Genomic DNA, 21,273 nt, shown 5'->3' on the forward strand with positions numbered 1-21,273 from the left:
GAAGATAATTTCTACATATAGGCTAATGAAGTTTTTCCGGCTAAATCAGTGATTCCTAACTTAGGCGTTAACACCCCCATAGGATTCTATAGGTTAGATTGCGTTGGGGGGTGGGCGATGGGAGAAAAACATTCTGAAAAGGGGCCATGGAAAAAAAAAGATTGGGAAACTATGGGCTAAATTTTTTATTTCTTCACATTTTCGTGTTTTTTCTCAATGTTTCACGGCTTGTAGAAGTTCCAACAGAATTCAATAGAATCGTAGAGCAAGGGTGAATAGCCAGCTGTAATAGGAAGCTGAAATATACACAAACTCTTTAAGTTGTATTTTTCGTACAGAGTTTGTGGTATGCTGAGAAAACAATTTTAAAATTCTGCAAAGTTTGCTCTCTAGTAATAAGCGATAAACAAAGCACGATCACAGACTTTTTTACAGTTTATAACGTGTGTCAAAGTTGATAAAGTGCATAGGTAAGTTTCAGTTTTGTTTTTATAGTATAATAAACAAATTTCTATTTAACAAATTTTATTTATAACGAAGTTTCTAAGCGGAACGACGACACTTTGTAAAATAGAGACCCGATTGTATAATAGCGGCTTGAAAGTTTGGTGAAATTGAAAGATGGCAAAAAATAAAGCAGGGTTTATTTATTTATTTTTTTTTTTTTAATAAGAAAAAATATTTATTATGAAATGAAGAAGGGAGTTGCAAAAAACTGTCTACTCTTACGGTACATATTTGTTTAGCAAAATACTGTCTGTAGAGTGAAGAATTAAAATGGGGGAATTTAAATGAGGGGGGATTTAAAAATAATAATATTATTATTTTTTAAATTTTTGAAATTTAAACTCAATCTTTTTAATAATTTCATGAACTGAAAAGTTTTTATTTTTATTTTTAATCATATTTTATTCCATTACATTGATTTCATACAAATAAAAAATGTGCGCAATCTGTTTTATTGCTTTTTTTTTAATTTAGAAAAAATTGTAAGCACTACATATATGTTAAATTTTGTACCAGCATATAGGATAGCATACACAATCAAATATATGCGGTAAACATTTGAAATAGACCAATACATAAATTCTGTTTTTAATAATATTTCTACATAAGAAAATTTTATACCATGTTAAAAGGTAGAGGACATCTTAAGCTGAAACGCACTTTTTATCTCCTATGATGGGCACATTAACTGTATGAATGCCAAAGAATTACTACAGCAATATACTTTACTGTTATACAGTAAAAGGACAATATTTCAAAAGATTCAAAATGTGGAATGGTTGGGGAAAAAGGGTATCACAAAGTGATTATTCGGCACCAAAAATATCGCAATAATTGCGGGAAAGTTAGGATGTGCTCAATAAAGTTAAGCAAACGAGGTCCTGTTCCATCACAAAATAAATTGGATGGAATATGAACTGCTACCAAAAGTACCGTTGCATACATAGGCATACACATCCCCCATATGCATATATTAAGTACGTGATAATAATTAGCTTTCCACGTAATTTTAACGGGAGCTCTCTCTCTCTCTCCTCTTAATGGAGCTCTTTTCTCCATATTAATGTGTGAGGCAGTTTCCTAACGTGGTATTTCTCTCGAGTATGCGTGTGTGCAGAGAAATTTCGAAGAAATCTCCAAAACTACAAAAGCCGTAAGTGCAGAAAATAAGAGAAAAAAAAAATATATATATATATCACAGAAAACCATAGTAATCCTCGAAACCAGACAAAGAAAATGTTATTCCGTTGTTATAAGAGCACTAAAAGCCTTGAAAATATAATTAAGCGACACAGGGGTTTTAGAGGCTTTGTATTGTACCGAGATATCCACAGAAAGAACCACGGATATTATTAAAGCTTTAGTGAGTGTCATTATGAAATTCCAGTGCTTTTATAAAACGTGCCTAATTTTTTGTCGTACTATTATTTAAACTTAAAACATCAAATAAGACCTTTTTTCTACTTACCGGCTCGTCAAGATGAGAACTCACGGCGAAAATTCATAATTAGTTTGCGCTGTATGCATTTTTAAGGAATATATTTCGTACTTGAGAATTTTTTATCCCATTTTAATTCTAAATCCAAAAAAAAAAGTGAAAAACAATATTTAGTCTGCGTTCACCAGAGTTTTATTTTCAAGTGCATTTGAACGAAAGGGACCAAATTTCAATTTAACGTTTGGATTATCAATTCACTTCAAGGTCCAAGACGAAGTATAGTACATTCGGGTAGTATCGAATGCCAGGTCTTCAAGTATAACCTCCAAGTGAAACAGTGATGAACAACTTCGAAATCCCCCAGTGATGCTTATTATATACTAGACGGGTAATCGTGAGTAAGCTGTATAAGTAAATACCGATTGAGAAAAGCCTTAAATATTTTCTGGCAACTATTCATTCAAAAAAGCAATTTGAAATAGAATTTTTCTTTCGAAAAGATGTAATTTTAGTGAATAATTGGATTGAAATTAAAACTACTTTTATTTATTTTTTACTTATATTTGATGCGCGAGTATCAGCTATCTCTGAAAGAAATTCCGGTATTTTCTGGAAAACATGATATACTAAATAAATTTATCGTATATTAATATATCATGAAAGCAGCGGGTAATGACTTAAGGATAATAACATTTGAGAAATTCGCTGTTTATATAATAAGTTTCACACCCTTATTTATCCAAAGCTTTTACGCTATCATCGTCATTCTGAGCGTAATCGAGTTTCAGAAATCACGCCAAAGTTGTTAATTTGTTCCCAGTTTCGGGAAGTTAAAATGACCGAAACATTAAATGAAAAAGACTCTTACATATTATTTTATTATTCTTTACTCTCTCGTCATCACTCTTTTCACCATGTGAACAAAATTCATCTCCTTCGCTCTCTGAAGTTTTTTTCCTTTTACCCCGTGTTCGTTGAGCTTCATCCTCTGCATCTAAAATGAGTGCATTGATATTCAGAGAACAAAGTTCAATTTTCTCAGCTAGTGTTAGTGACGCTATCTGGGTAAATAACTCAGCGCAACACGTGTGCTTTTTCTTTCTTTCTTTTGAAAGGTTGCCTGTTAGGAATGTATAAGGGGGAAAAAAAGTGGGGTTTTATCCTAACGTAACGGGGAAGATAAATTAAAAACCTGGCTTCACGGATGAAAATCCATTATAAATTTACTACGGCTATTTTATCCTGAAGCATGACCTAGTTTTCGAAACAAAACATAGCACTAAAAGTGTATTTTCTGCGGCTATAAATGTCAATACTCGGGTATCGTAAATTAAATATTTTCTGAGAGTCGGGTCTTGATAAACTTGAGAAAATCCTTCTGCCACCTAAATTGGTTTTTTTATAGAGACCTTGGGTGCTACTGGGTGTGATATTTTCGCGTTTCACCTAAATCTTATCTTAAATGGTAGCATGCTTGCCCGGAATACAAGAGGATCTGGGTTCGAGTCCTGGCGGAGACCAGTTGACTTTTCTTTCCGAGTTCACCACGGTATCTAGCATAAAAGCCATCTATCTCTATCGCTACCGTCCCCTCTGGGAGCCATTTGCAGAAATTAAAAGAGGCCACTGCTTCATCGCCTCACACCACAGTGCGTGAAATAATTAAAGCAAGGTCGTGTCTCCAGTGGTGCAAATGGTGGTATGCTTGTCTGGAATGAAAGAGGGTCTGGGTTCTAGTCCCACTGGAGACAGGTGATTTCTCTTTCCGAGTTCACCTCGGCATGAAGTCCAGAAAAAATATCTGTTTTCCTTGATAAATCTTATCACGTTATAAAGGGAAGTAAAGACTTTGATATGAGTGAGTTTAATGGGAAGGATATGAATAGTTCTATTCTAGAAACACTGTGAAAACTGGACGTTTTCTTCACCGTAATTATTACTGGTATTATTATGAGTGCTCGGATTATATGCGCTAAAAGGTGGTTAAAAAATTAAAAATATCTAAACACGCACTCAAAATCAACAAATATGCACTAAAAAAGGACCGAAAAATCTGTAATAATCCCAGAATATGTATTAAAATTGAGAAAAAATGCATTATGAATCAAATGCCCCGCAAAAAAGTAAACGTGCTTTATAAGTAGTTATTTTCTATTTTTCTGGTGAAAATTTTGTTCACAAAAAAAAAATCCTCACAACAATTACTTTTACGTGTTTCTTATTCGGAAATTCCAAGTTCGAAGCAATTGCTCACAAATAGGAAAGAAAATAATCTTAACAGGAATGAACTTTACGTGCACATCAATTCACTACAACTCATTATTTCCTTATTTCGGTTTATTTGATTGTTCGCGTTAAATTAAGTTAAGAAAAAGACCTTGATATATCCAGCATAGATTAAGTACAACTTCTGGATTGCCAGCTCTGATACCAGCAGCGATTGTGTGCAAATATTTGCAGTAATTTACTAAATTCGCCAATATTTCTGTAGATTTCGTTCATTCCTCAAGTACGCAGTATAAAAATATTTTATTACCAGTCATTGTTCATGTGTGAGGGGGAAAAACGATGTCATGCGTATATTACGAGCGATATTCATTTGAAAAATTACAAAAACATGGTTGAACTTCCGTAAAACTTCCACTTTCTATGGAAATTCTTCAGTTTCTTGCATCCATAAGCATTAATACTGGAAAGGCCAAAATATGATCCGGGCTCTAATTATTATTATTGGTTTAGATCGGTGATTCCCAACGTGGGAGTCAATGCCCCCTTGGGGGCGATGTAATGTTCCAGGGGGTGGTAGAAGCTACGGGTATAACATACTGTAGGATCCTGTGGGTTAGATTGCATTCGGGGGCGATGAGAGAAAAACATTTCTGAAGAAGGGGGTGATGGGACGGAAAAAGTTGGGAAACTATGGTTTAGATTAAACGAAACGTTGAGGGTGGGGTATCAATCAAAATAGAAGTCAGCATTATGTTTCGTTATATCTGTAAAGTTATACATTATAACGTTGTTATGCATGCTTACCTACCGTCTTGGTAAGTTTGATGAATTTATCACTTTTACTGGCAAACATGCATAATACCCAATCGTCGTTGCTAAATTTGATAAATATCGAAAACATTATCACTTTTATCACCGATTATTCCAATACGCAAGTGTCGTTGGTAAATTTGATATATACTTGAAATTAGTCGTCATCATCGGTGATTATGCATAATATACCTTAGTGTATGTTATTGGTGAATTTGATAAATATGGAAAAGAATCCAAATAATTCTACTAGAAGGTGCGAGGAATATAGTAGGGCCTCGATATAGTGATAAAATATTTTACGATCGTTCCCAATATACAATACATACATAGGCGTGCGCAGAATTTTCTCGATGGAGAGTTTCGATTATTTTTCCTTCTGAGAAGGGCGTTTTAAGTTTCTTTCTGCAAAATAACACTATAATCTTGGCTCACGGGAAAGAGGTTTAGAACCCCCAAATCCCCTTTAGCGTACGCCAATTAATACATGTATAAATGATCATGTATATTATACGATATAGTACGATTTACTATGTATACCAACGATGCGACGCTTGGGTATTATGTATAATCAGCAGTAAAAGTGATAGTTTTTGTAGTGATAGTACTTGTTAATGCCACTTGTGCCGCTGTGGTGGTCGAGTGGTTATAGTGACGGACTCGCGATGCGAGGATCCGGGTTCGAACCCCACAGTGGTGGTCGGCTGAAGTTGGTTTTCTGTGGTTCCCAACTTCAAGGCGCAAATGCGAGCCGATCTCCCCGTTAAAAAGTCTCGCCACAGAGAGCAACAGTCCTACAACGATAAATCATTCAATCATAACACTTCACTCATAGTTAGAAAAACTGGTGGCAGATGGCAGCACTACACATAACAAGCATTACAGAGAAACAAAAACTTCACGTCAGGTTTCACTACACGTACACGCACATACCCGCATGTACCGATTCGTTGGGGGTTCCGGGGGTGGGCGGGGTGCATGTGTGGTGTAGCAGTAGTAGGTAGGGCCTCCAAAAAATGGCTCGGGGATCCATGATGTTCTTAAGTCAGCCACCTCGTTGGACAATTTGCCTGTTGTGACGTTGTATTTGTATTTGTTAAATTTACCAATGACGCTTGGGTACTATGCATAATCGATGGTGAGAATGATTAAGTAATTGTCTTGTTAAATGTACTGAAGACAATCAAGAATAATATATATTATTTTAGTTCTCTATGAAGCCCCATAGGCAACGTTAATTCTCCCAATAAAAGTGAAAATTCAGCTCGAAGGTGATTGCTCCATGAAATGTCTAGAAATTAGAAAAATGAATGATTTTAATTTGTGCAACGAACTCTCAGCCGCTGGAATACATATTTTAAAACTAGTAAAACACTAAGATTATGATCAAAACCTTTGCCGATGAAGTTGAGGAGTATTGAGTTAATGAAAAAATTCAAAATTGGGATACGAAATTGTCGTCCTTACGTATAACAACCTTGTCTACGTATCCCCCTCCCCGAGATTTAGTTGTAGAAAAATTATAAGTGCGGTTTTTATACCATAATGTGCTGTACTATTTTGTACGCTTATGAACTGCTTTTTCCCTGCTTTCTTCTTCCATTTGCTCGTCCATTTGTTAAAAATAATAACCTGAGGTTCCCGATAATAAAATTACTTCATCGTAGTCGTCGGAAGATCTAGAACCACCTTTTTATTTTAGCTACGCTCTTGTTTTTGAGTGACTCTTTTTAGCTATTTCATCCAAAACGGCTTGTCCAATGGCTAGTTTTTTGTTGTCAGAAAGTACATCACCTTAGAATGTCGGAAGGTACAACGTAAGTCATTTTGTTTTCTAAAGGGTGATACCAACAGGTAGGTTAAGATTTCGATGTCTTTGAAATCAAAAATAAATCATTAAAACCTCGATAATAAACTAAGACTAAGACAAATAATCATGAAAAAATTAGAGGGAGCAAAATGGTGACATGCGTTTGTTTTCATTTTGACCTGCAAAAAATAGTAAAAATATCATAATTTACTTACCTCGAGTCTTCCATGAATCGGTTTCGCGTGACACGTGCCTATCACCTATTTACATTCTCTAAGAACCGTTACCCTACGTTCCCATTCCCAATTTTAAAAGGTAGATTCCGAAGGTACAGCTGTCCTAAAGTAACGCAGTCTCTCGTACTTTATAATATTGTGACTGCCAGTATGAGGCAAGTCGGATTCTTGACCATTTTTTCCCCTTGTTCTTTGTACATGTTACTGCCAAAGCCCGATATTGTCCTATTCACGACGGGGCCCGGCAAGTTCGTGAAGTGGCCGATGATCTCTGTCCAAAGTCCGATATTAAAAGACACGATTCGCTATCATAGTCAAGTTGACGTATTTTATCGTCATAATTTTGTGCACTTCGTGCTTTAGCAGTAACACATATAAATAAAAAGCCACAATATACAAAATGCTCAACGAGGTGGTAGGAAAAAAATGCCCATAACAAATATTCATGTCATATATTTAAAAAATACAGCAACCCAATTACAAGTATAATATTGTGTTTTCTTAAAAATTAAAAATATATTGTTTGAAAAAGGAGGAAAAAACATGAAAAGATCAATTATAAATTGAACTCTCTCTAATTTGAGAGAAATATTTCAATTCAGTCCATTCTTTTACTAGATTGGACGACATGAGATTAAAATTTGTTCATTAGAGAGATACGATTTTTATTCAAAAATCTTCCAAGAAACGTGTTTATGCGTGAAATGGAAATCCTTGAAACATTTTTTTAGACAATAATGCGATACAACGACTAACTCGTTATAGCACCAAAAATCCTCATACCGGTCGTTGGCGTTGAATCGAGGTCCGATTGTACATATATAAAAATGCCTGTCGTAAGAGAGAAAGAGAACGAGAGATAGAGTGTGCATGTGCATGTGCGTGTTAGGTGATGATTAATTTCGATTTGGTATTCGCAACGGCCGGAGCTTCGGCAAATATTTCCCACTATAATACGCATCAACTGTTTTAACAGCAGAAGCAGTTTCCATCGATTTGTTGACTGGATCGTTACGTAAACAGAAAGGACGCAAAGGCGTAGATGGAGCAAGAGACGGAGAGAATCGATTGTCTGGGGGCTTCATTTCGATTTGAATTCTTTATGTGTCACGGGATGAACTGGAACACAATATCCCGGCAACTCGACAGCCGTATACAACATGCATTTATTTATTTATAGATATGCATATAAAATATTAGAGGGAGAGGCTGCTTTGGAAATCTCTGCATATCAATGAGAGAAATATGGCTTCATCATCAAAATGTATGTTGTGTGACCACTACTATATAAATATACGTATATAAATGCATACATGAGAGACTCATGAATTAGAGGTTTCCGGTTGCATATGCGTATAATGTATATTTGTACACACATGGACACACGCATTTCGCATATTTTAATTATTACGTTTCGTCGCAGTTTGAATACGCAAAGAACAGGTAAACATAAATGTTCCAGAGAGAACAAGAGCTTACTGATATCGTTTATTATGAGGATCATGTTTGAAATGGTTAGAAAGAGCTCACAAAGCCGTCATTCAAATGATGTTTCGGCTGCATTAATGTAAATATCAATTATCTAATGATTATTTTTGAGGATTTTAAAATGTATGCTGGAACAATAATTTACGGTGAAATTTGCTTCATATGCGAATACATAATACGTGTGCTCGGTCTTCCCAATAAGCATCTAGATGCATGATTTACTTAAAGGAGGGGTGTCCGGATCCTTGAAGTCGATTTTTCTAAAATGACTTGAAAAAAAAATATTTCATTCAATTGCGAGTCAAATGCAAAGAAAAATCATGTCAAAATCGCTTTGCTTATTCTTCTAAAACAAAGGGAAAAAGTAATGAATTATAGCGTAAATGCATATATAAGAAAAATCATTTTAAATACAACATTCTCAGCTTGAAGTTTTTGAGCTCATCCGTAAGTTTGAGGTATTCGACTAAGTTGAAAACGTCATTTTGTAAGAAAATTTCGATTTTTGTTTGTTACGAATGTCCGGTTTGTAGTGATACCAAGAAAGGCCTCTATTTCGTTTTATGACGCTTAGAATCTAAGTTAAGTCCACTTTAGTGTTGCGTTTTTACATGCAGGTAATCCTTGAATAAAATCTCAAATGTGTTTTACGAAGAGAATGTTTTTTTTTGTTTTTTTTTGACATTTTACTTGAGTTTGAAACATGATTTCTAATAATCAGTTGATTGTATCAGTAACGATCCTCCCTCTTCGTGGTCGAGTAACTGAACACGTACTCATTGATGAGTCGTCTTTCAAAACAATAATCATATTTATTTTGATTAAGGAGGATAGAGAAAAGTGCTACACAACGAGCACATCACACCTTACAACAGCACACTCATCATAATAATATAATAATAAAAAAACCCCAGGTGGGGAGCGTTTCTCTTTTCTTCTCTCTGTGGCTCCCGCGCTATATTTTTCAGGGTAGTTTTTCCCTCTTTTGCTTCTTCGTTTAGCAGCTTCCCTGACGATTCGTCCCGGAACCTTACTCGTCCCCCCTTGGGAGCTCATTGTCTATCTTTTTTTTCAAGACAACTGAGCTTACCACATTTAGGAAAAGAAATGAACAAAGAAAAACATGTTCAAGCACACATACAAAAAAAAAATCACAAAATCAACAATTACCATCGTGGGATCAATGAAAATACCATACTGAATACACATTAGTAATACATATGCACTGAAATGCATTCACATTTACAAACATTTTCCGTGTATTTTCCTAATATATACATTCCCCGACTGCTGAACACGTCTAAAAATTCTTTCGGTTTCGAATAATTGCCGTTGCTGTGAACTTCCAGCTTATTAGATAACCCCATTACGTGGTTCTGAATGTCCTGGACTGATTTCATTTTTATGTGAACAGGAGCGTAGTCCACATCTCCAAATTCTACGTCCTGATCAAATATCAGTCCCACGTGTTGTACTCTGGCAATGTATGGCCTCTGCTTGACTTGGGTTCTAAGGGTCCAATGTAGTCAACGCTGCAGACCTCGAATGGGTTTTCGGGTCTCACGATTGGTTGGATGGGTAGGCGATCTCTATACGTGACGGTGCGTCTGACTTGGCATTCTCGACGACTCCTACGAAACTTCTGAACATCCTTTTTGATGGTAGGCCAGTACGACGAATACTTCATGCGTTGTTTCGTTTTGCGCTCCCCTAGATGTGATGCCAAAGGTATTTCATGGGCCATCCGAAGCGTTTCCATTCGTTTGCAGGTGGGAACGACAACCTGTACGATATTTTCGCCGTTTACGTTCTCGGAGTGAGTGAGAACACCATTCCTTACGCCATAAGGTCTTTGGCCCAGACGTACGAAGTCCCAGCCCTTCTCGAGATCGCCATCTCCAATTAGCAAACCGATAAAGTCTTTGTCTCCTTTATCGGGGACTTGTGATGCATCAGGGATGCAGTTCCCTCCTTCCACGTTCGAATCCAGGAGTTGTACGACCGACATCGTTGAGTCTCCGGTATGCCGAATGGACCCAGTGAGCTGCACACTTTCCGACAGCGCCTCGTACGCAGTTGAGCATATTAACATGTCGTTAACAAGTTTCTTCGACACGGCACAAGTTACAGGAATGTCGCTGTGCATACCATCATCGATTCTCATCGGGATAACTTTCAGTGCCGCTACCTCAGTTTCCCCGAACGCAGATATTATTCGTATAGTGCCTTCTCCGTCGCAGTTCGAAGGCACCAAATCCTCTCTCAGAACTGATATCTGAGCTCCATTATCAATAATCGCTTTAAATTTTTTCGTTCCGCATTTGATGGGTGCAATTTTAAGTTCATCGATTTTCCCCGTGACCTTCGCAGAAGACACAGGAACCGAAACCTTCACCGTCAAAATATTCGAGGCTTCACTTGGTTCCACCGTCATTAATTGACTCTGTGCATTCACAATGGCATGCCCTTTCGCATTATTGTTGCAAACCCTCGATATGTGCCCAACCGAGCCACAAGAATAGCAAGTTGGCTTCACAAAGGTTTTACGCGTTTCGGTTTTGAGTCCTGGCCTGGAATTCGGTGCTTTAGGAGGAAAACTTCTACTGTTACCATATTTGCCAGCTTCATCTTTCACGTTATCATTGCCCGAGCCCACCTTCCTGAAGTTTGACCGCACACTTTCGTATTCATCTAGCTTGTCAGCTAGGATAGACGGAGATATGAAAGAGGCCCATTCGTCCACGAAATGGCCACGTATATCGCCGGGAACGCGTCGTTTTAGTTGGTCAGTAATGACAAGGCTCTTCAGTGTCTCGAAGTCACCAACGTCCAGACCCCGGATCCACTCTTCGAAGAAATTCGATATTTCGAAGACAAATTCTCGCCATGATTTCGCCGGGTTGCGTTGATGTTTGGTGAATTTTTGCCGGAAATGTTCCGCACTTAATTTGAATTTCCTAAGGAGGATCTCCTTAATGTACTCATAATCATCAAACTTCTCTTCCGATTCTCGGGCGATTAATTGGGTTATATCTGACGGCAATAAGGTCAGCAAAGCTGACACCCAGTTTCTTTTGTCCACCCCGATTCTATTCGCCTGGCGTTCAAATATTATGAGAAATAAGGCGATGTCATCCTCCTTGGCGTCAAATTTTGGAACAAGCCTCGTCAGTTCCGTACTGAATGAGGTTAAATTCTGTCGTCCATTTGTGGACGCGTTCGTCCTTTCCATCTCCAAGCGGAGTTTTTCCATTCGAAAGAGGTGTTCTCGTTCTTCACGCATCCTCCCTTCAGCTAGGTCACGCTCTTCTCGTGCTTCCCTGTCTCCCTTGATGACAGCTAACTGCTCTCGGATGAACTCCTCGTCATAGCCGTCACATTTGAGGATGCTATTCCTCAAGTCCAATATGTTCGATCCGTCCTTGACCACCAGACCCAACTCCTCTGCCAAAACCACCAAATCACCCCTCCTTGCACGCCCGAGATATGCCATGTTGCTTGGTATATCGTTTTTTTTTCGCTTATAAATGTTCACACTTAATCTACGTGTATACGTCCACCGTCATATGTTAATGACTAATCATTCGTAAAAAAAAATATATACATATATAGATAGATATATGCTCAATAATACTGACGTATTTCAAACAAACCCAAAAAAAAAAAATAAATAAAATCGTACATTCAAAGATAATTGAAAAAAAAATTAGTATGTGCGATAATACTGCTGTTCAAAAAAAAAAAATCACATTCTCAATAATAAACTGACGTTTCAAAAAAAAATATAATTTTCTGAGCGAATAATACTGACGTATCTTTTCAAAAAAAAAAATCAGTACTCGCATAATTACCGCCGTTTCAACACACAACAGAGCAATGATGCTCTCACTTGATAAACAACAGAGCAATGATGCTCTCACTTGATAAACAAAAGGGCAATGATGCTCTCACTTGATAAACAAAAGGGCAATGATGCTATCACACTTGATAAACAACAGAGCAATGATGCTCTCACTTGATAAACAACAGAGCAATGATGCTCTCACTTGATAAACAAAAGGGCAATGATGCTATCACACTTGATAAACAACAGAGCAATGATGCTCTCACTTGATAAACAACAGAGCAATGATGCTCTCACTTGATAAACAAAAGGGCAATGATGCTATCACACTTGATAAACAACAGAGCAATGATGCTCTCACTTGATAAACAACAGAGCAATGATGCTCTCACTTGATAAACAACAGAGCAATGATGCTCTCACTTGATAAACAACAGAGCAATGATGCTCTCACTTGACACACAACAGGGCAATAATGCTCTCACGTATATCACTAGAACTGATGCTCGCCACACGAACCGCCGGAGCAATGATGCTCGTCAACTATGCCGCTGGAGCTGATGCTCGCTGAATACGCCACTGGAGCTGATGCTCGCTGAATACGCCACTGGAGCTGATGCTCGCTGAATACGCCACTGGAGCTGATGCTCGCTGAATACGCCACTGGAGCTGATGCTCGTCAACTATGCCGCTGGAGCTGATGCTCGCTGAATACACCACTGGAGCTGATGCTCGCTCAATGCGCCACTGGAGCTGATGCTCGCTCAATACGCCACTGGAGCTGATGCTCGCCACCTACGCTGCTGGAGCTGATGATCGCCACCTACGTCTCTGGAACAATAATGCTCGTCAACTATGCCGCTGGAGCTTATGCTCACTGAATACGCCACTGGAGCTGATGCTCGCTGAATACGTCGCTGGAGCTGATGCTCGCCACCTTACGCCTCTGGAGCAATGATGCTCGTCAACTATGCCACTGGAGCTGATGCTCGCTCAATACGCCACTGGAGCTGACGCTCGCCACCTACGCCTCTGGAGCAATGATGCTCGCTGAATACGCCACTGGAGCTGATGCTCGCCACCTACGCCTCTGGAGCAATGATGCTTGCCACCTACGCCTCTGGAGCAATGATGCTTGCCACCTACGCCTCTGGAGCAATGATGCTCGCTGAATACGCCACTGGAGCTGATGCTCGCCACCTACGCCTCTGGAGCAATGATGCTCGCTGAATACGCCACTGGAGCTGATGCTCGCCACCTACGCCTCTGGAGCTGCTGGTCGTTGAATACACCACTTGAACTGATGCTCGCTGAATATGCCATTGGAGCTGATGCTCGCTACATACGCCTCTGGAGCAAATGATGCTCTTCACCTTTCAACTGCAGAGCAATGGTGCCCTCAGGAACCACCCGTCATCAGCAGTCCATGCTTTCTCTTTCTCATAGCTTGACAATGGAGGAACGCTGTGGCCATTTTGCCCTTCTTCATAAGTGTTATTCTTCAAAATGTTCCCCCGATTTTTTTTTTCAGTTCTAAATCCTACCGACTGCGCCAGTAACGATCCTCCCTCTTCGTGGTCGAGTAACTGAACACGTACTCATTGATGAGTCGTCTTTCAAAACAATAATCATATTTATTTTGATTAAGGAGGATAGAGAAAAGTGCTACACAACGAGCACATCACACCTTACAACAGCACACTCATCATAATAATATAATAATAAAAAAACCCCAGGTGGGGAGCGTTTCTCTTTTCTTCTCTCTGTGGCTCCCGCGCTATATTTTTCAGGGTAGTTTTTCCCTCTTTTGCTTCTTCGTTTAGCAGCTTCCCTGACGATTCGTCCCGGAACCTTACTGTATCATTACGAAATTTTCACATAAAGTTCTGCTATTTATTGTTGAGGTTATGAGATAAATAAAATGTAAGGTCTATCACAATTATATTTGTCTAATTATAGTGTTTTATAGAAATTCCAGAAAAAAAAACCCCCGCGTATATATTAAACAGATTTGAGTGTAACTTATAAGCATATCTTACAATCCTTAAAATTTGATTGATAACCTGCATCGCTAAATGTACTGTGTGAAAATAATAAAACTTTTCATTCATAGAAATTTCTGCAATCGAGTTTCGAATATTAAACGAAATTTGTTTAAAATTTGGCATAAAAATGTATTTTCCATAAAAAACATTACATAGGTAGTCCAAAATGCATTATCATTTTCAGACACTTTCCATCAAAAAAATGTTTTCAAAGTTTGCCGCCTGGCAGTCCAATGGTTAAAGAGCTATCCTCTGAATGTATAGGCCTGGATTCGAACAACACATTCTATAGCAGAAAGCCTCCGCGTGAAGTTCGTGACGTCACTGACGTCGTAAATTTCATCTCTAGTCATTGAATATACTGCACAAAAAGCTAAAGATTTCGCATACGCCGGTCTACCTTCTCCAATGGCTACAAGTGAATTGGACGACTCCAATGAAATCAAAGCTCCGTGCGGAGGCTTTGTGCTATATAACGTGTTGGTTTGAATCCCAGTTCGGGCATGCATGTCTACTAACATTAATAAAATTTCATGGACAACTTACGGATCTTTTGGGAATACGTGAGGATCATGTTATTAAAAAAGTTTGCTCCAGAATCACTTCATAGAAAAGTTTTCTCGAACGTAGTCGGATAACAAAATACAAAAAAAAAGAAACGATTACACAAAAAGCCCTGAAAAAGTTTGCAGAGATGTTTAGTCAACACGTGTTAGTAAAATGAATCTCGACCATGGATATCCGACTATTCGTTAGAGTTTTATAAATATTTGAAATTTAAAAAAAAAATCGAAACCCAACATTTCTGTTCCGAACTTGTCATTGGTCAATTGCAAAATCGAAGGTTCATTTCACTAGCCAACACATGTCAAATAAAATATTTCAGCAAAATTTCAGATTATTTGGTGCAGTAGTTTTTCTTTTAATCATACGCATGATCCAAAACTGCAAGCAGAGGAAATCGCGTTCAAAGCGTTCATCCTTGTATGCAATATACACTAAAATTCATTAGTTCTTTCTTTTGTTTTGGAAGAACAAACCAACCGATTTACTCGAAATATTTTGCATTTGATTTGCAATTAAATAAAATGTTTTCAAAAGTCATTTTTGAAAAATAGATTACAATAGTCGTGACACCCCTGAAAATTGAAGTTTAATCATCAAAATTTTGTTGAGAACTGAAAATATTTCCAATTTTAGGTAATTTTTCAATACAGTTATTTCTGGTTTTTTTAAATACACCTCTATTTATAAAACTACCCCTTAAAAGTTTGAAGAGGAGTGCAAAATTATTCTTCAAAATTATTTTTTTTCGAATAACACTGCATGTGCCATATCTGCATGTCATCGTCGTAATCTAATGCAGAAGTTAACTTTTATTAAAAGGTTCTTATACCTATAAATATGTAATTTTTATGTTTGGATCCATTCTCGAGTCAGTTATTGAATTCAGAAAGGAAGATTATTCAATGTGCAAAATGCTGGATTCCTACCAAAGTGTATTGATCACTTTTATTTCCAAAGTACTGTATTTTTGATAGCTTTCACTTTTTTGAGACTGGACCGGGTATAAAAAGAGAAAACCTCCATCATTGTGTGGCATTTCATTCTCAATTGGCAAGGAATTTACTTATAGGCAGAGTTCAATATCTAAAACAGTTATTCACGAGAGGTGGTCCGAGACATCTGGATAATCCACGAGAAGTTGGGAACAGCTCCCCTGGAATAGCTTACGAACGAGGAAATGAAAATCAAAAAATAATTAGATGAGTGTTATGACGTAGAACAGTGTTTTTCAACCTTTGGTCCGCGGACCCCTGTGAGTCTGTGAATAACATATAATGGGTCCACGGGATCATTTTCATTCACTACCATTGCATGAATGGCACATTTATTTCCACAAAAGTAATTTATTTGACCGATATTTTGCGATATGCAAATTATAAAAAAACAGTACATTCTGGATTTTATTAGGGCTGAGGCGATCATCTCCATCACCCTACCCTGTGTCCACCTATATCCATTATCCCATTAACAATTTCAGACCCTGAACGAACATTTTCAATGTCATTTTATTAATTTCCTGTATTGCATAAATATAAGATGAGAAAAAAAATCAGCAAAGGAAGAGGGAGGGTGTTTCTGGAGACCCATACTCGTTGGTACATTTCAAGTTTACAATGAATGACAACTAAAATGAGTACAGTAGAACCTTTCTTTTGCGGTCACCGGCAGAATATCCATCAAAAAATTTCGTCTGCGTAAGAGGGTTGACCTCATCTGAGGGGTTTCCCTGAAGAGGGGTTTTACTGTAAATACTAGTGAATAGGTAAACGGGAAAAAAACGCAAATGCAACAACATTGTATTCTATTGTTAACATCGGGCAATTCTGCTCTCATTCCAAGTGTGTGTGTCAGTTCTGAAGTCCCTGAGGAACAACAAAGAAACAAAGAAAAGAATATCTACAGCGAGAAAAAATCGATTAAAGATGGGTCTCAAAGGGTTAAGGTGTAGACGTGTGACTTAAGCTTCAATCAACCATCATACATTCCATTTACAAAAAATCAGAGGAAAAAATATTTTATTTTAACTCAAGAAATATCAGTAAAAATCAATGTTGTGGTTGCGAAGGATTCCAGGAAATCGATGTATTTGAAATCAAAACGTAGTATTTGTTTTTGTTTTTTACTTTTTTTTTGGTGAAATTCGAATTTCAAACAATAATCCATACATTGTATTATTTAAACTTGCGTATTTCGTGGAGATTGTTTATAAATCTCTAAGAGAATGGTCTTATTTACTCGTAAAAGTGTTTAGAACTTGTAAGTTTGCATTCTTTGAAAATAATTATAGTTGTGATCATTGTATCAAATAGCACGTCATGTCACCATCAGCTGCGTTTGTATCACTGCGTGCACGTAGTTACGTCAGCCGTGTATTCGAATGATTCACTTTGTAGAGCGGACGTTTAAGGCAAATGATTACACAAAAGTGAGGGCTGGAGTTAGATTGATGGCGAAGGGACAGAGTGAAGAGCATCAGACTCACAGAAACAGCGAAAGCGACAGTTACAAGTAATGCTTTCTTCACGGAGTATTGCACGCGCTATGATCTACTCTTTAAGCAAGACCTCTTTCGGGTCATCCAATTTATTTCAGAGGCACAATATTTTGGGTCTCTTCCTCCGCGTTCTCGTGATAATAAATCATTTCGAGTGTCTAAACTTCGGTAAAGTCCTGTGCGAGTTCCTGACAAATGGGATTGTGTCATGAACAGCGCAGTTTCTTTGGATCGTAAAACGATATCTCATACTTAAGCGTTTTCTCTTTTTAATACTCCTTTTTTTCTGTTACTCTGAATACAATTTCATTTTTTTTACTCTCATTATATTTTCCTCTATATTCATGTGACAGAATGTGACACTTTGATTTTTTTTCTATCTTCTTTCTTGACCTACAGAACTAAGAATCGTTTTTGCAAAAAAGTTCCTGTTCATAAAAGGAAACAAAAATTTCCGTTCAAGAATTCCCTACCACGTACGTGTATACAAAGAGTTGTGCGAGCATCGTGATTCAGGAGTGACTTTGTGTCTGCACCGATCTAAGACTACTCGTTGTTGCTCGTACTATGCCCGAAGATGTCTACAATTGACATTTTACACAATCGAGTGACTCCTACCCTGTATAAGTACCACACTGTTGCTCAAAAGTTGAGCGACAAACTGATAATTCTCCATTGTAACGGTATGGTGACCGGGACAGAAATGGTTATTGGCACCTCTATCAACCTTCACGTTTCCACTAGAGATTCAGAGATGGTAGTACACTATCGAGAGGACATCCTTGCACACCATATGCTCGAACCATTTTTTTCTGTCACGGGACCCGATTCCATGTTTATGGACGGGCCAGGGGTGGTCCAGGCAAACTTGACGAAATTGTTCACCCGTTGTAATTAATATTTATTGCATCCATACGGGTTGAAATAAAATTATACTTTCATATACCTAGGTTCACTATACATCGTAGAAGAGAATGCAGGAAATTGAGGTCCTAAATACGGGATAACATTAAATTTCGACAAGTTTCGAAATTTATTGTTTTAAATGCAATTTGTTAATTAATACTAGAATTGTTGAAGGGTGCGCAAATAAAGGCTTTCTACAAATCAGAGTAAAAGAAATGACTTTCACGAAAAAATATTCAAATGATCTAATTACTACATCTCATAGAAAAAAATATATGTTAAACAGGGATCTTAAATGATAGTCATTAAGATACGGACATCACCAATGATCATCAAAAATTTCCTGAAGTAGGCACGATCGCCAATCGTAATTATATGACATCCATATTTTTATGGACATCTTTTTCTCAGCCACCGCGTTGAGCATTTTGCCTGTTGTAGCGTTGTATATGTATTTGTATTTAAATGTGGACTAAACGTTAAACCTGAAAACATGAGATAAATATTTATAACGTATGCTGTAGTTATCATAATATAATTTATATTGTGAAAATGCAGTGTATTCACGGCTTAGTAAATACTTATCACAAATTCAACTAAGTGCCGTGTTGAAAAAGCAGGACACACGCATGAAAAAGAATCGGAACAACGAAAATTATAGGAATGTCCCGCAATACGGGATACAAGTGGTCCGTCAAATTGTTCCGGACAATTTAATGGTCCTTAAAAAGGTTAAGGAACACTGCTATAGAGAAATAGCACCACGGAAATCTTCATGGAAAAGGATGTAAATATTTTTCTCCTCTTTCTTCACTCTTCTTTCTGTACGGGGAAAAAAATCGTCTAGCGGGTGCAAGAACTCCCAATGCTACTGCAATATTGGGCATGTAAACGAGGCTAATTTATCAATACAAAAGATCTACGTGACTATGAAGGTTGAGAACCCCCTGCTATATAATGAGGACGAGAAAATGCCAAAATCGATTTCTAAATAAATCTGCAGTAAAATGAAAGTCAAAATAATACTAAATAGTTATAATACTGAATGTTCTCTGTCCCTTAACCGTAATCCTGTACAATCAGGTCATATATCAGCAATTTTGACAATGATTTCACGCGAAAGTTCAAAAACTTCATAGAAACTTGACACACAAAACCGACTTTTGTTCAGAGAACAAACTCCCACGTGAAACGAAACAGAAGGATAAAGAATATTCATTCCATAAAAGTTATTCATTGCGTTCACTTGACCTGTCCCGTCTGAAACGTGGTTCGTGGAACCATAAGTAATGCCCTCACATGTTTCGAGACTTAATCTTCGAAATGAGACCGAGTTGTTCAGATTTAATAGAAGATGAGGAGGAGACAGCTTTTCGAATTTCGAAAGATTTCCTTTTGGTTACTTCCACTTTTATATGAAAATTCCTGTCTTACATAAATATATTCGACAGCGGCAGTACAAGTGAAAGGTTCTGGCAAACGAAAGGCAATTCTCACGCGGGGGACCTGCATGCACACAAATTTATGGACTTATAATGGCTGTGGGAGTTGGAAGAAAGTTCTCTTTCTGTGTATGTGTGTGTGTGGAGCGAAAAGCATGAGGATGGCAAAAGGCACATCAAATTCATTCGTGAATTTATGTCTTTTAAAGAGAGCCAGCGGAAGAGATAAACGCAGAAATGGGGAAGTCATTATTCAAAGATTTCCCATTAACAATTCTGGGGCAAAATCTTGGCGTACGGATATTTCTAAGACTAAAGGAATGCTCCGGGTTTTATCTGTCGGTTTCAATCCCCCTTCATTCACCTACCCAGACGCAGAATCTTTTCCCGTCGGTGAAAATTTCGGCTGTCGAATCACTGAGCCGTTTTGCACTGTCGATTCGGCTGTTTCGCGGAATTTCGCGGAGGCTTATCGGCAGTGGGCAGAATAAATTCCGAGAGCACAATCCATTTACCGAGAGCAACTCTCAAACCCAAACCTCCGTAGAAAATTAACTTAATCAAACGCTAGATGCTTTTCCCACGTTCAAGTTTTATTCGCTTATGAACTCCTGTCAGGAGAGATTACCGATCATTGAACTGGATTGGTTCCAAAATCAAGTGCAATTAACAGTTGAAGGTGTTGAGAGAGAGAAAACAATAGGGTAATTGGCATAATTTAGAAGTAAAATAAACATTTTTTTTTACAAAAAATTATGTTTTCCAACGTCGTCTAGATGACAAATATTTTGAAAATTCTGAAGAAAAAATTGTTTCTTGGGGATAAGCTCAACAATGCTTGTATCATCCAAAACTTGACCGTAGAGCACCATCTACTGCACTTACGTAAATATACGGAGTATCAGATCACTAGTGAAATAGAAGTATTTCATAGTTCTGTGGACAGAACAGTTCAAATGCCAAATTTTGCAATTTTTTTTTCTAATGAAGTTGTAAATGCGTGAAATAGCTTACCTTCTGTTATTGTGGATTCTCCAACGAATAACACCTTGAGAGGAAACATGATAAACTTGGTCGGGGGTATATATGTTACTGCCTAAGCCTGAAGTGCGGCCAATTCGTGAAGATCCCGGAGATTCCAGGTCAAAGTTCGGTGTGCTGATATAAAACTGTCTTGTGACACCAAATCCATTTTTTTTTATCGCCAACGTCTGATACATGTCTATGTATAGCAGCTCCATGCGACGAGAGAGAAAAAAAAGAAATTTCAGAGAGAATAAATATTATATAACAATATAGGCAAAGAGTGTTTTCTATCAAATTTTGTAGAAAAAAAAAAATTACTATGAAAATGACAGCTGATATGGGCACGAAATTATCACGAAGAAATATGCCGGGTCAGTATTGAACGAAATTGGCCAATTCGTGAAATGACTAATTTTGGGATTTGGCAGTAA

The 21,273-nt window shown here is 37.6% G+C and overlaps 1 protein-coding gene across 1 annotated transcript; it reads right to left on the reverse strand.

Moving 5' to 3' along the window:
• Positions 1-9,974: 9,974 nt before the first annotated feature.
• On the reverse strand, positions 9,975-12,011 carry LOC149067459 (uncharacterized). The gene has a single exon (XM_089252612.1). It carries the CDS (start codon positions 12,009-12,011, stop codon positions 9,975-9,977), a length of 2,037 nt encoding a protein of 678 aa, XP_089108738.1.
• Between the last annotated feature and the right edge of the window lie 9,262 nt (positions 12,012-21,273).

This window comes from Pholcus phalangioides, unplaced genomic scaffold (genome assembly GCF_987345545.1).
Source record: "Pholcus phalangioides strain wild (caught in Gottingen) unplaced genomic scaffold, Ppha-v1.0 ptg000030l_1, whole genome shotgun sequence".
In the NCBI taxonomy this organism is placed as follows: domain Eukaryota; kingdom Metazoa; phylum Arthropoda; class Arachnida; order Araneae; family Pholcidae; genus Pholcus; species Pholcus phalangioides.